At 35.0% G+C, this 12,537-nt stretch overlaps 1 protein-coding gene across 3 annotated transcripts in view; it reads right to left on the reverse strand.

The window, feature by feature from the left end:
• Positions 1–1,061: 1,061 nt before the first annotated feature.
• LOC145674796 (23 kDa integral membrane protein-like) overlaps positions 1,062–12,537 on the reverse strand; it is a 122,265-nt gene continuing 110,789 nt past the window's right edge. For all 3 annotated transcript variants that reach the window (XM_081745013.1, XM_081745014.1, XM_081745012.1), the window contains exon 5: positions 1,062–5,560. In XM_081745013.1, the coding sequence (XP_081601139.1) occupies positions 5,411–5,560 (150 nt within the window). In that variant the 3' untranslated portion in view covers positions 1,062–5,410. The remainder of the gene's footprint in view (positions 5,561–12,537) is intronic.

The raw sequence follows: 12,537 nt of genomic DNA on the forward strand, positions 1-12,537 counted from the left end.
CGACTATTTCTTTGTTCTTTCCAGCTGCACAGATTCAAAAAAAGTTTTGCCACAGACTAACGAATAGAGATTTTTGTTTGAAACTTTCTGGGCACAATCACAACAACATGGCGGATCGTTTAAAACGATTGCCGGAAAAAGGGCACATAGACCTATGTTCCCTTTGTCCGGCAAGGCCCACAATTGCAGTTATGCATATTTGTAACTTAAATTTAACGTGGTGTTTTAGTGAATACACAAATTACGATTATGAGCATACTTTGTGGGGATGCTCTCACAGATTGTACCCGAGTACCTTTATATGCTATGAAAAACTGATTTTTCAAGTCTTTTGGAGAAAAATACTGTGAACTGAGAAATCATAATCTTTTCCTTATTGTACAAGGGTATTTTCTTGCGAATAGAAGTTTCTTTTGGAATGCGTTGAGAAATTAACACTTGCAAGAATGCTCTCTTAGTACAAGTATATTTTATTCACAAACTAATTTCCCCCCACCTCTAAGTGCTTCAATTTCCTCACTGATAAACACTTTACCACTTTATATCGTAAAGCTCAGATCCACCGTTATTGTAACAGAGTGGTGCTTGAGCGATTAACCGTAGAAATTCAAACTCCGATTAGTAACAATATCACAGTCTTGTTTTATTACAAGTGTAAACTCTTTAGTCAGTACAGAAGAGGACGTAGATCATGTGTCGGAGTTGATGACGATGGATTTTGGTGAATCAGAGTAGGTGACAGTTAATGAGAGTGGTTCATGGTGGGTGGTGGGTCAGATTGGTTCACGGTGAGTGGTGGATCATGGTGGATCGTGGGTCAGAGTGGGTCATGGTGGGTCGTGGGTCACGATGGGTGGTGGGTCAGTGGGTCGTGGGTCAAGTTTGCATTGACCCACACCAAATCTGTGATGAACTATAATATGCTTTGATCGGGCCGCTCCTAACTTCAACCGGGCCCCTCCCCCTAGATTTTTGGGCTGGCTACTGGCCTGGTTCATCCACGTTCTTTGACACTAATTAAAACATTAAACAATTTGAAATTACCTTTTTTTATTCATGAAAATACTTAATTAGTCATAATTTTACAGTTTTATCTCAAAATACTGATTTGCAAATTATGTTAACAAATCTTCTATTTATGTTCACTAATACTATAACTTCAACACCTGAAAATCTATCACTTTTTTTTCTACATTGTTAAAAATAAGCTTCACTCTTTGGTACTTCCTTAAACTTAGTTCAAGAGAACCTTAGCAATATTCTAAAATGATGATTCACTTTTGATAAGCTCCTCATCTTGAAGATATTTTATGAATAACAATAAATAAATAAAATAGGCACTTTACACATAATTCATTGCTGTTCATCCTAAAAGTCAAAATATGTTATTTTCAAAATTTTAAATCAGTATAATAACAATGACAAACAACACAATAGTTATAATCGATGCTTTTACTCTAGCAGTCCGCAACGGTACGTATTACTCGTGTTTTTTTATTTTTCTTTTTTCTTATATTTTAGGCTTTAAAGAGATGCAATTTCTCTAGATAATTTATGAAACGAACTATTTAATTTAAGTCGATTTGAAAACCAGAGCAATTCATCAACGATTTGACGAAAGGTCGTATCTCAAAAATCTCAGTTTTTCAGACATAAAGACAGAAGAACAATTCCGTATAAGGGAAAACAGTTAAATATTACATGGTTTCGTACACCCACACTACTATTATAAGCTACATGTTTTTACTGTAAATACGTGTTTTCACGACCTGCAAACAAATAGTGGCAGACAACAGAAGAAAACTACATTTTCAGGAAGATTCGGAGCAACACGAAGAAACACGAAGAAATCCGACAAACCCTCCACAGATTCTCCCTCTAAAGGATGTTGGAACCAAGAAATTATCAGTGTCTTATACTGATCATTAACCTCCAATATCTTCTCGTGAGGCCGCTATGGGCTACGGAGAGACCTATCCCGTCTGAAACTGCTTTGAGCTAAAACAACATTCTATCTACTCAACGCAACATCGTGTGCCGAAAGTGATTATCATATCCTGCACTAAAAGCATTTATTTAGAATATTTGAAGAGTTAGAGAAACACTTATAGAAACTTTGAATATACAATAATTATATACGGCATTTTATAATGAAAGGGTGAAGGGGTAAATTCCGGTCTTCCTTATTGACTCTACCTACAGAATATTATAGGAGGCCCAAAAGTTGGTATACACCCCGTCCCGTATTTTATATCATTTCTTATTGTTATCAAACAGGTAGACCTAGTTTCTTTTATTATTTGTTCTTACGTCTTTTTACTTATAACTTAAGCCCGGAGGAGTCGAAGCAAGTAAATCCATAAACTAGAATGTTATACTTCATCAATGCAGGAGTGTATACCTACTTTTGGGCCACCCTGTATAATAACGTGTCACATATTTGAGATAATCATTAATAATTTATTAATATAATTAATATTAAATACAAAATTATTAATAACTGTTCAGATAACTATTGTTTGGAATAGGTAACGACTTATTATCTACTCAGTTTCTCTCTACGAAGTTATTTATTTATATCTGAAAAAGGGACTTAAAAAAAAAAGATACGAGCTTTCGTCAAATCGTTGATGAATTGTTTCTAGGTACAGATATTTTTTAGCGGATAATGCCAGATTCGATTACAGTATACACTCGACGAAATTTGCTATTTTTTTGATACACAGAATGGTTCAAGTACGTTAATGTTTGACAATTCATCCGAAGTATAGTGAAATAAATTATTGTTATTATTTTCAGTAACTAACAGCGACTTTAAAAGTAGGGTCTATAACTTTTTTTCAGGGATTTTACTTTTAATTTCAGAAAATGTAAATGTATCATTCATTTCAGTAATTCAATACGGTAATGCATATTGAGTAAATAGTAACAAAATAATAATTCATGATGACATACGAGAGTATTTGATAGTACAATATATCACTAAACGTTAAATAAATTTTTGAAAATTTGAGTCATACGTTCTCCCTTATTCTGGCATATTCTAGAATTTTGTCAGGCTTCGTAATTGTTAGTGGAAGTCATTTAAGTTCATGAACTCCGAGTGAAAGTTGAAAACTTTGATTTCTTTCTTATACGGAAATCAAGAAGCCAATATTTTATATAATAGTTCATTCACAATTACTTATTTCAACAAAGACATTACTGAAACATTGGTGTAATGTGCTTAGTGTATTCCAAGGAATGGTAACTTCATTGTCTTTTAATAAGCAAACAAACACACAGACAAAATGACTTGTGTAATTTTAACGACCACAAACCAATCAACACACTCACACTAGTTACCTATAAAGAATATATGGTACATATTAGTAAAAAGAGCATATTTACAGTACATCCAGTGGCTAAATTATTATATCTCTCACAAGTAGTCAAGATTAAAGAAGGCCTTGATTAATTGTCTAGAATAATTATCTTTATATATTAAAGGAGAAGCCCAGACTGACTGACTGAACAGCTATTAACCCTTTGGAGATCTTGGCTTTTTGGGCTATTTTTGAGACTTTCAGTCAAGCAGCTACTGCATCGTCACTATTTATCCTAGGATCATGGTTCATACCTCATTCTCTTCAGAATAAAGCTGGCTTTCAAATGGTACCACTTGCATGCTCATACCATATACCAGAAGCGGGAAAAAAATGTCAAAGTAAAAATTTCGGAGGAAAAAAAATTTTTCTCGAACTTTGGCCCCCCCTGTGTCAACGTAGCCATCTAAAAAAATCTGATAAATAGTACTTGGTATACTGAATGTGTGTGCCAAATTTCAAGTTTCTATCTTGAATAGTAAAGGCGGGAGAATTTTTATCAAAAATTCCCACAATGCCCCAAATCACCATAAAACACTATGATCTCAGGGGGGGAAAATCCTGAGACATCCCTAATTACCCTAGGGTCATGTGTCGCCCATATTATCTTCTGAATAGAACTGCCTTTCAGGCGGTACCATTCACATGTCTCCATCATGTATCTAAGGCGGGAAATTCCTGAAAAAAGGGAGTTTTGGGGGCAAAATTTCCCTTTTTTCAACTTTTGCCCCCCTGGACCCCCTGTTTTTACGCAGAAATCGAAAAAAAACTTCTGGTAAATACTACTCGGTGGACTGAATGTTTGTGCAAAATTTCAATCTTCTACGTGAAAAAATAGGCCCGCCAGAAAAAAATTCCCTACCATGCCCCACTTTTACCCTATACAGAAATATATTTGGATAAAAATTCACTGAGACGGCCCTAATTACCCTAGAATAATAATTCGACCGTCGTTCTCTTCAGTATGGAACGGCCTTTCAGACGGTATGACTCACGTGGTCCTATCATGTTTTTTTGGCGGGGAAAAGGACGAAATACGGGATTTTTGGGGTTCAAAATCCCTATTTTTACCCCTTTGCCCCTCTGGTTCCCCCCCTGTTTTAGCACCGACATCGGAACAAAAAATCTGGTAAATAGTACTCGGTGGACTGAATGTTTGTGCAAAAAATTTCAATCTTCTACGTTCAAAAATAAGCCCGCCAAAAAATATATATACCGACAATGCCCCATATTTCCCTATATAGAAGTATATTTTTCAAAAAATCCCTGAGACGTCCCTAATTACCCTAGAATAATAATTCGACCGTCATTCTCTTCAGAATGGAACGGCCTTTCAGACGGTATGACTCACGTGGTCCTATCACGTATGTGAGGCGGGAAAATGACGAAATACGGGATTTTGGGGGTTAAAAAAATCCCTTTTTTTTACCCCTTTTCCCCTCTGGTTCCCCCCTGTTTTAGCACTGACATCGGAACAAAAAATCTGGTAAATACTACTCGGTGGACTGAATGTTTGTGCAAAAAATTTCAATCTTCTACGTAGAAAATTAAGCCCGCCAAAAAATATTGAACATAGGCTTAGAAAATGAGAAAATACATTTTTGACTTATGACGTCATCACCTCCCATGTCTGGACGCAGGATGGTCTGAAACCATACGTAATGTCTTCTACAATGTCTCTGGACTTGAAAAACAAAAAAAAAACAAAAAAAAACGGACGAAAAAGCTCAAATAGAAGAGAAATAACGCAATATACCATGAAAAACGCGTATGGTACAAATGTACCATAAGATCCCCAAAGGGTTAAGCCAAACTGTCTAAGTTAGAAGCTTGAAATTTAGACATTAGATAGGACCTGTGACATAAATACCTTTAGGGATGGACTGAAAATCTGAAACTTCGCCACTGTTACTAATTCATTCACTTATTGTATAATTTAAAAAAAAATAACATATGTTCATTTATTATTGTTATGTACACATTTTTCTAGTCTTTATTATCACACTTCGAAAGGAATAGGTTAGCACTAAATTATCTTGTACACTTTACATATATTCTTCGATGTGTAATGGTTCCACTTTGTTCCCTTTGTGGTCAAATGCCGACTTTACTTGGTTGTTATTATTTTTCATATCCTCAATTTGTTTTTTCATCAGCTTCCAAGCATGCTTACACGCCATGAGTACACCAACGAACTGAAATTTCAAAAGATATAAGATTAATAATATATACAAACAAGATTATAATGTGTGCAGATTAAGAATATTGCAACCATACATAATATGGAGAATACACAATTACCTAATGCACACTTGCTGTGTAATTTAGAATTCGACAGCAATCATATAAAAAGTAACTTTTTGCATAGGTAATGGAAAGTTACTTTGAATTTTTGATCAAAAATAATCATTACTTAATGGAACTGCAACTGCCTATCAAACAACTAAAAATATATATTCCGTAATGGATGTCTGCATCAGTTGTTTCATTTATCTCAGTTCCAGTTCCAGTTACCTCCCTTACGGGAGATTTATATAAAGTCCCGGCCTTGGAGCCCTGTGGACTGTTTCACTAATTTTGTTTTAAATAAAAATTGTTTGAAATAAGATTATGTATTAACCCTTTCATACCCAAATTTTTATTTAGCGATATAAAAATTTTTTTCTGTTTTTAGTTAATATTAGGCTACTTTTATCGTAAAAATTTCATACTTTTGCTTTCAGTGCTCCTATTGTCGAGAAAAATCGTGGGTCCAAATGTACCCACTGGACGCATAAGATATAAAATGTTCTAATATTGTGAAATGTTTAGTCTTACCTAATCTTTAAGTTTGATATATATATTATTACATTCTAGCCGTACAAAATACTATATGGAACTGTTGATAATAGAGTAAAATAACATTGCTGAAGAAATAACTGAAACTTCATAAATAAAAATGCTTTTCATGGAGAAACAGTACATCAGTATATTTTACCATAAAATTGGTAATACATAATATTAGAACATAATTATTCTTGTATAAATTTTAACTATCTTATTCAAAATTAGAATTGCAAAGATAACCACTTATGCAGGAAAATAAATGTTAAATACTGTTGAAAACGTGAAGTTCTTTTCAATGGGACTGAATGAAACAATTTTTGTTTTTTGTCAAGCACAAAGCTACACCACATTTTTGGCACCTCATCCTAGATTTGGCTTTGATGCAGAGTTTGCAACGTTGCTTTTGTTCATCATGAATCGGCCAGTGACCAATAGCATCGAATCTAGTATCTAAACCAGGCGTTGTGCTGACTGTCTTCTTCTTCTTCTTGATCAAAGGTGCTTCCTCAGTTGAAGGTCTTCCACGTTTCCTCGAGATTTCTTTTCAAGCCATTAGAAGAGCATTTGCAATATCTGCGCGGAAATCTAGTAACTTCTTATGTGTGCCATCACCTCTTTGATAGCAATGACGTCTATACAATAACCAGGAATTGACAACACACATATCAATTAAGTGGAACACAATTCTAAGATAAAATCTCTTTGCCCTTATATCAGTTCTGTATAATTCAACGAGCATGTTATGCAAATCTACACCTCCCATCCTTTGGTTATATTCTTTGACAATTGATGGTCGCTTCACTTTTATACGACTCTCCTCAGCCAGAGACCACCTTTTTACTTCATCTACTGGCTCAACACCTACGTAAGATGACGCGATGTGAACAAATTTATTGTCATACCATTTTAACGCAATTATATTTGTTGTCGTTTCTGTTCTATAATCGAAGCTTCCACGCCCAGTTCTTCTGAGATCTTTGTCAGACTTAAAGTTGCAATTTGGCAACCTAGGTCTAACAGTACCAACAGCCAAGAGACCTTGTAATTTCAGCTTAGAAAGAAGGGAATATGATGTAAACCAATTATCAAATGAAACTTAAAATTCTTGTTCCTCGGTAAATGTTCAACAAGACGCATAACAATATCGCCACTAATACCAAGTTCAGATTCACTTGTTAGAGTTCCTTTTCCTACGTAAATTTCAAAATCGTATACAATTCCACTCATGCCTGCACATGCGAAAACCCTTATACCCCACTTATGAGGTTTATTTCTAATATATTGTTTCAAGCTGCTTCTACCTTTAAAAGGAATCAATATTTCATCAACAGTATTGTACTCTTCTGGTTCTGTTGTCAGAAAGTTCTGTCGCACTTTGTCTATGAATGGCCGAATTTTATACAACTTATCATAGTGTGGGTCACTTCGTGATGGGCACTGTGTATTGTCGTTTACATGAAAAGTATTTCTAAGTTTTTCAAACCGATTGCGTGGCATAATATCAGCAATAATCGGGAACCGTGTGCTGTTTGCCCAGTAAAGTCTGTAGCTGGGAACTTGTAAAATACCAGACAATACATGAATTCCAATGAATTGATCAATTTCGTTTTTATTTGTATTTACAGATGCTCCACACTTATGTACGGAATACATATTTGTCTGCTGAACAAGTAACTCAATGACATCTTCTGTTAAAAATAACTTGAAATAATTAAGGGGAGTTGTGTCGGATGAAGGTGGGTCACTAAATAACACATCACATCTTGTATCAACTTGAATATCACACGCTCTCCAGCGAAGCTTTTCCTTTCTGCGTTCTGGCTTCAGAGATGTGGACGGAACGGGCTCTGAGTCCTCAGGAATCAAGTCATCATATATGGGATTGGCGGTGTCAGGAATATCAGGAAGGTTCAATTCGATATTATCCGTTACGGATGTGCCTTCTGTCGCTGCAAGAGTGAAAATTTCGTCTATGGCTGCTTCCTCGTCACCAGATTTTTCACCTAGATCATCAAGATCTGACCAGTCCCCCTCTGCGAGCATACGCAGAATCTCTGTCGCATCCAGCGCGTTGTTCATCTGAAAGTATAAGAAAGAAAGAATATAATTGTAATTTTTGCAGCTAATTTCATTTCGAAGTTGTTAGTTTAAGTTAGTATATTTACTAAGATTAGGTTAGGTACATTATTACCTTCAGAATAAAGAAAAAGGTTAATTTGTTAGATAAAGTCGAAAATTTTATTATCTTCCAGAAATAAGTATGGCTAGAAGTACAATTTAGTATTTTCGAGAAGTAACTGTGGAAATAGAATACTCTTGAAAATCTTCTTCTAAATAGTTTCAATTTATTTGGAGAAAATAATTTTCACATATTTTATTTAGTATCTTCTATGAATATTTCTAATTTATCATGATTTGGAACATCCTGTATAGAAAGGACGAGGAGGAAGAATGGATACGAAACTGAGAAATAAAATGAAAGGTAATTATGTCAAAAAGTATAAATTTTCGTATGCCTCAATGTTTTAAAGTTAGTTTCAGAAATACATAACAAAGAAAAATTCATTCCTCATAATAAAATATCAGCCATTCTTATTGCAAAGTTTATTGAAAATTATAAGTTCTTTCTATATAAGTCTTTATCATACTCCTAATGGTTCCAATTGGAACCACACTTCATACAGAGATATTTCTAGTAATAGCTTCAGTGTAGCCTGATGGGTCCAATTGGAGTCATGCTTTTTTATCAGTGAATATAATCAAAAAGATTAGAAATTGCAAGCATATAATAACAGAAAATAAAGAAACATACATTCTACCTCATATCTTCAAATTTTAGAAGTGAAATATCGAATACTTACCTTGAAAATATAAAATATTCAAGTCGACTTGTCAGGGATAATTGGAAGCCTTGACGTACATGCGAAACAATTACAAGAAACATTCGAACAACGATTGTCGTGTATAAAACACAGTAGCCAGATCAAAAATAAAAGTGTAGCAAACCTTATGGTAGGTTCACTAATTAAAAATGGTCAAAAAAAACTTATGAAAATATATACGTAACGTTAGCGGGTCCATTTGGACCCACGAGGTCGCAAAGGGTTAAGATGGTTCGTGCCAAAATGGCCGAAATAGCCTGTTTTAATTATAATTGTTTTTCACACTGTTAATGTAATAAGGAAGGATAAGCGGCTCATGAACATATTGAAATAGAATCACAGTATATTAAAATTGTAACAAATAACAAAATTGTCAAAAATATTGAAATGTAAATAGTAAAACTTGAATAAAAACTGAGAGCAAAGCTCCCCAGTACTTAATGTTTACAGTGCCATCTCTTATCCCCCCTACATTCATTCATTCATTAAAACGGATGTGGTTTTAATATTAAAGTCGCAGCGCTTTTGCCAAGTCGACTATTGCACTATTATTATAAGAAAGTAAAAAAGATGTATTAAATTATTTGTACTAAATATTTTTAGCCACGGTACAAGTCGTAACCAAAATGGCGCGGGCATAAGTCCGAATCTGTCTGCACTAAATGATATATTGTTACAAACTAAATTAGTTGAAGATAATAAATATTTTGACTCCAGGTATGTCCACATATTATAAACATTGAGTACAAAAGAAAATGAATCTAAAGGACCACTTGTATTAAATAAAATAATTCCACGAAATGGAAGTTCGAAACAGTCTATCAAACCCTGACATCATCTTGTCTCGAATTCCTATCAGTAGTTTCACCGTATCAACTTTCTTCATGTATATCAATGGTTCTGTCGAAACACACTAGTGTGCCGCAGCATATAGTTTGATGTAATGTCTAAAATGAGTACCTTCGTGAATAAGCGGTTAGGGTAAGCGTCTTTCGCGTGGGAGACCCGGATTCGATTCTCGACGGGAGCTGATATGGTTCGGATCTCATGTTAAGCTGTAGTTAACGTCTCATACAGTCTCATTACTGCAGGGCCGGAGTAAGGGGGCTTAGGGAGCTGTAGTTCCGGGCCTCCAGGTAAACAGGGGGCTCTACTCTGATCAAAATCTGGACTGGCTATCTAAAACAATTATAAAGATACAAAAATCAACATAAATTAAAATATGACCAAAAATATGAAACACATTCGCTCATCTTTTCTACTTCACTCTCACAGAAATGTATTAAGCGAAGTCAACAGAGGCCCATATTTTTTCTAGCCATGGGTCTCCAGATGGGTTAATCGAGCCCTGCGTTACTGAAAGAGACGATAAAATCATAATCAAAACCAAATAATGTCTAAAATAAAGTTCATATTCGGTCGTACACTAACTTTGAATTTTTACTGCTGTTCATTAATTATCCTTATTCACTGTTGGACATTTCGGACCAAGACAGATGTCATTGGTAGGTTATATCTTGTGATGATTTGAGGCAGTGGCCTTGGGAAACCTCCTCTCCCAGCTACGAATATTTCCCCTTGAGTAAACCTCTGATCGTGCTCAAAGTGGGTCACCAGTATTTTTCGTAGTAGGACTTACTATCATAGTTTAAGGAACTCTCAGATATAATCTCCGTATTATATAGCTGTCTTTGCATCTTTAGCACTATCTTCAAATAGTTTGTACGGCCATGATTATACTATTGGAGAAATGAAATAGTGTCGCTAGCTTCAGGTCAGCGTACAAACTATTTGAAGACAAATGCCAAAAACGGTTAAAACCGCGAAGAGAGTTATATAATTCGAAGGGTATACTGATAGTTCCTTAATCTATGGTACTATACTTTCATTCTCGTGTACTGAAAGTTCAATCCAGGAGGAAATTCTCTAAAATCACTAATGTTATACCTTTGTCATTTTTCTTTATAGATATTTTGGGCGGTATTCAGAGAGAATTCGTAAATCAAAGATTAGTCACAGACTAGTTAGTAAGCATACTAACTTTACTAAGGAAGGTGCACGTTATGGTATTCAGAGTCTACTTTGAGTACAACTAAAATGATGATTTGGGTATGATTAACTTATATAAACCCAATGCATCGGGTGAGAAAAATAAATGTGGCAACTACGGAAAAGTAGATGAGAGCATGCGTAGTCTGTAAAAATGAAAATATATGAAATACGAAATGTTGTGTCGCACGCTAAACCGTGGGTAAAAGATTAGCTTCTGCTCTAGATTAATTAGTTACATGTGATTAACTTCGTCAAATACTACGTCCTAATCAGAGACACTGAATACAATTTTGATAACCATCCTTTAGTCAACCCCGTAGTATGGCGTTAATCAGACGTCAAAACGATTCTGCATAAGGCCCTTTACGTTTTTCCATCGTGAATGGAAGGATTGAAGAAAATAAATAAGAAAAAGTAATGCATTTAATATACATTCATTTAAACATAGTCGAACATAACACTCAAGTGAAAAGTAGATATGCTTCTACAAATGGATGTCTTTCCTGACCCTGGGAAGTGATGGAGCTGGAAAGATCACACAAATAATAGCTACATAGAGTTAGGGCTCAGAAGGCGCAGGAAGCATGCTATTTGCAATTGTTTATTACTTATAGGACTTTTCGTAAGATAAGCTTTAGATCAGTGATTCTCAAACTTTCCGATAACGCGGACCCCCTGTGCATGCCAAAAGTGATCCGCGGATCCCTGTTTATTCGGGAGGTGATCCGCGGCCCCCCATGCAATGCTATCTGGAATTTCACTTGGTATTAAAAACTATACGGAAATATTAATATGAGGAATGAAATTCTTTCTATTTTTCAAAATTGCAAATGAAATTCGGAATAAGTTTTGTCAACATTAATCTCAGGTCCGATTCCACATTAAGACGATTTCGCTTTCAGGCTTTATTACTGCAAAGAGCAGAAAAGGTCTGTTCACTTAAGTAAGTGGTAGGGAAAGCATCAAATGTTGCAATGCTTTTTAAGACAACTCTTCATACTCACAGGGCAGAAATTTAGTAAAGTAGGAAAACATTTAAATTTACAAACGTAAGTAGGCCTATCATTTCTAATTGCTTTCTATTTAGTAACTGAAAAGAAGTGCTTCTTGCATAACAGCTGTGAGTTCTATTTTATTATGACACATTTCAATTTTTAGGCGTCGCGAACGCCTGGCTACGTCCCACGGAACCCCAGGGGTCCGCGTACCCCACTTTGAGAACCACTGCTTTAGATTTTTTAGTATGTATGTACTGTGTATAGTTGTTACATTATGACAAATTACATAGTAATTGCTCTTATATTATACTATTTTGTGTTGATAGGTCTATTATCATTTCTTCGCGAGTTCCAACAGAAGTCATTAATTATAACTTATGTGCAAATTCGTAGAGTATCCGAATGGAAACTCCA

Source organism: Thermobia domestica, chromosome 18 (genome assembly GCF_964235325.1).
Source record: "Thermobia domestica chromosome 18, izTheDome1.hap1.1, whole genome shotgun sequence".
NCBI classification, from domain to species: Eukaryota; Metazoa; Arthropoda; class Insecta; order Zygentoma; family Lepismatidae; genus Thermobia; species Thermobia domestica.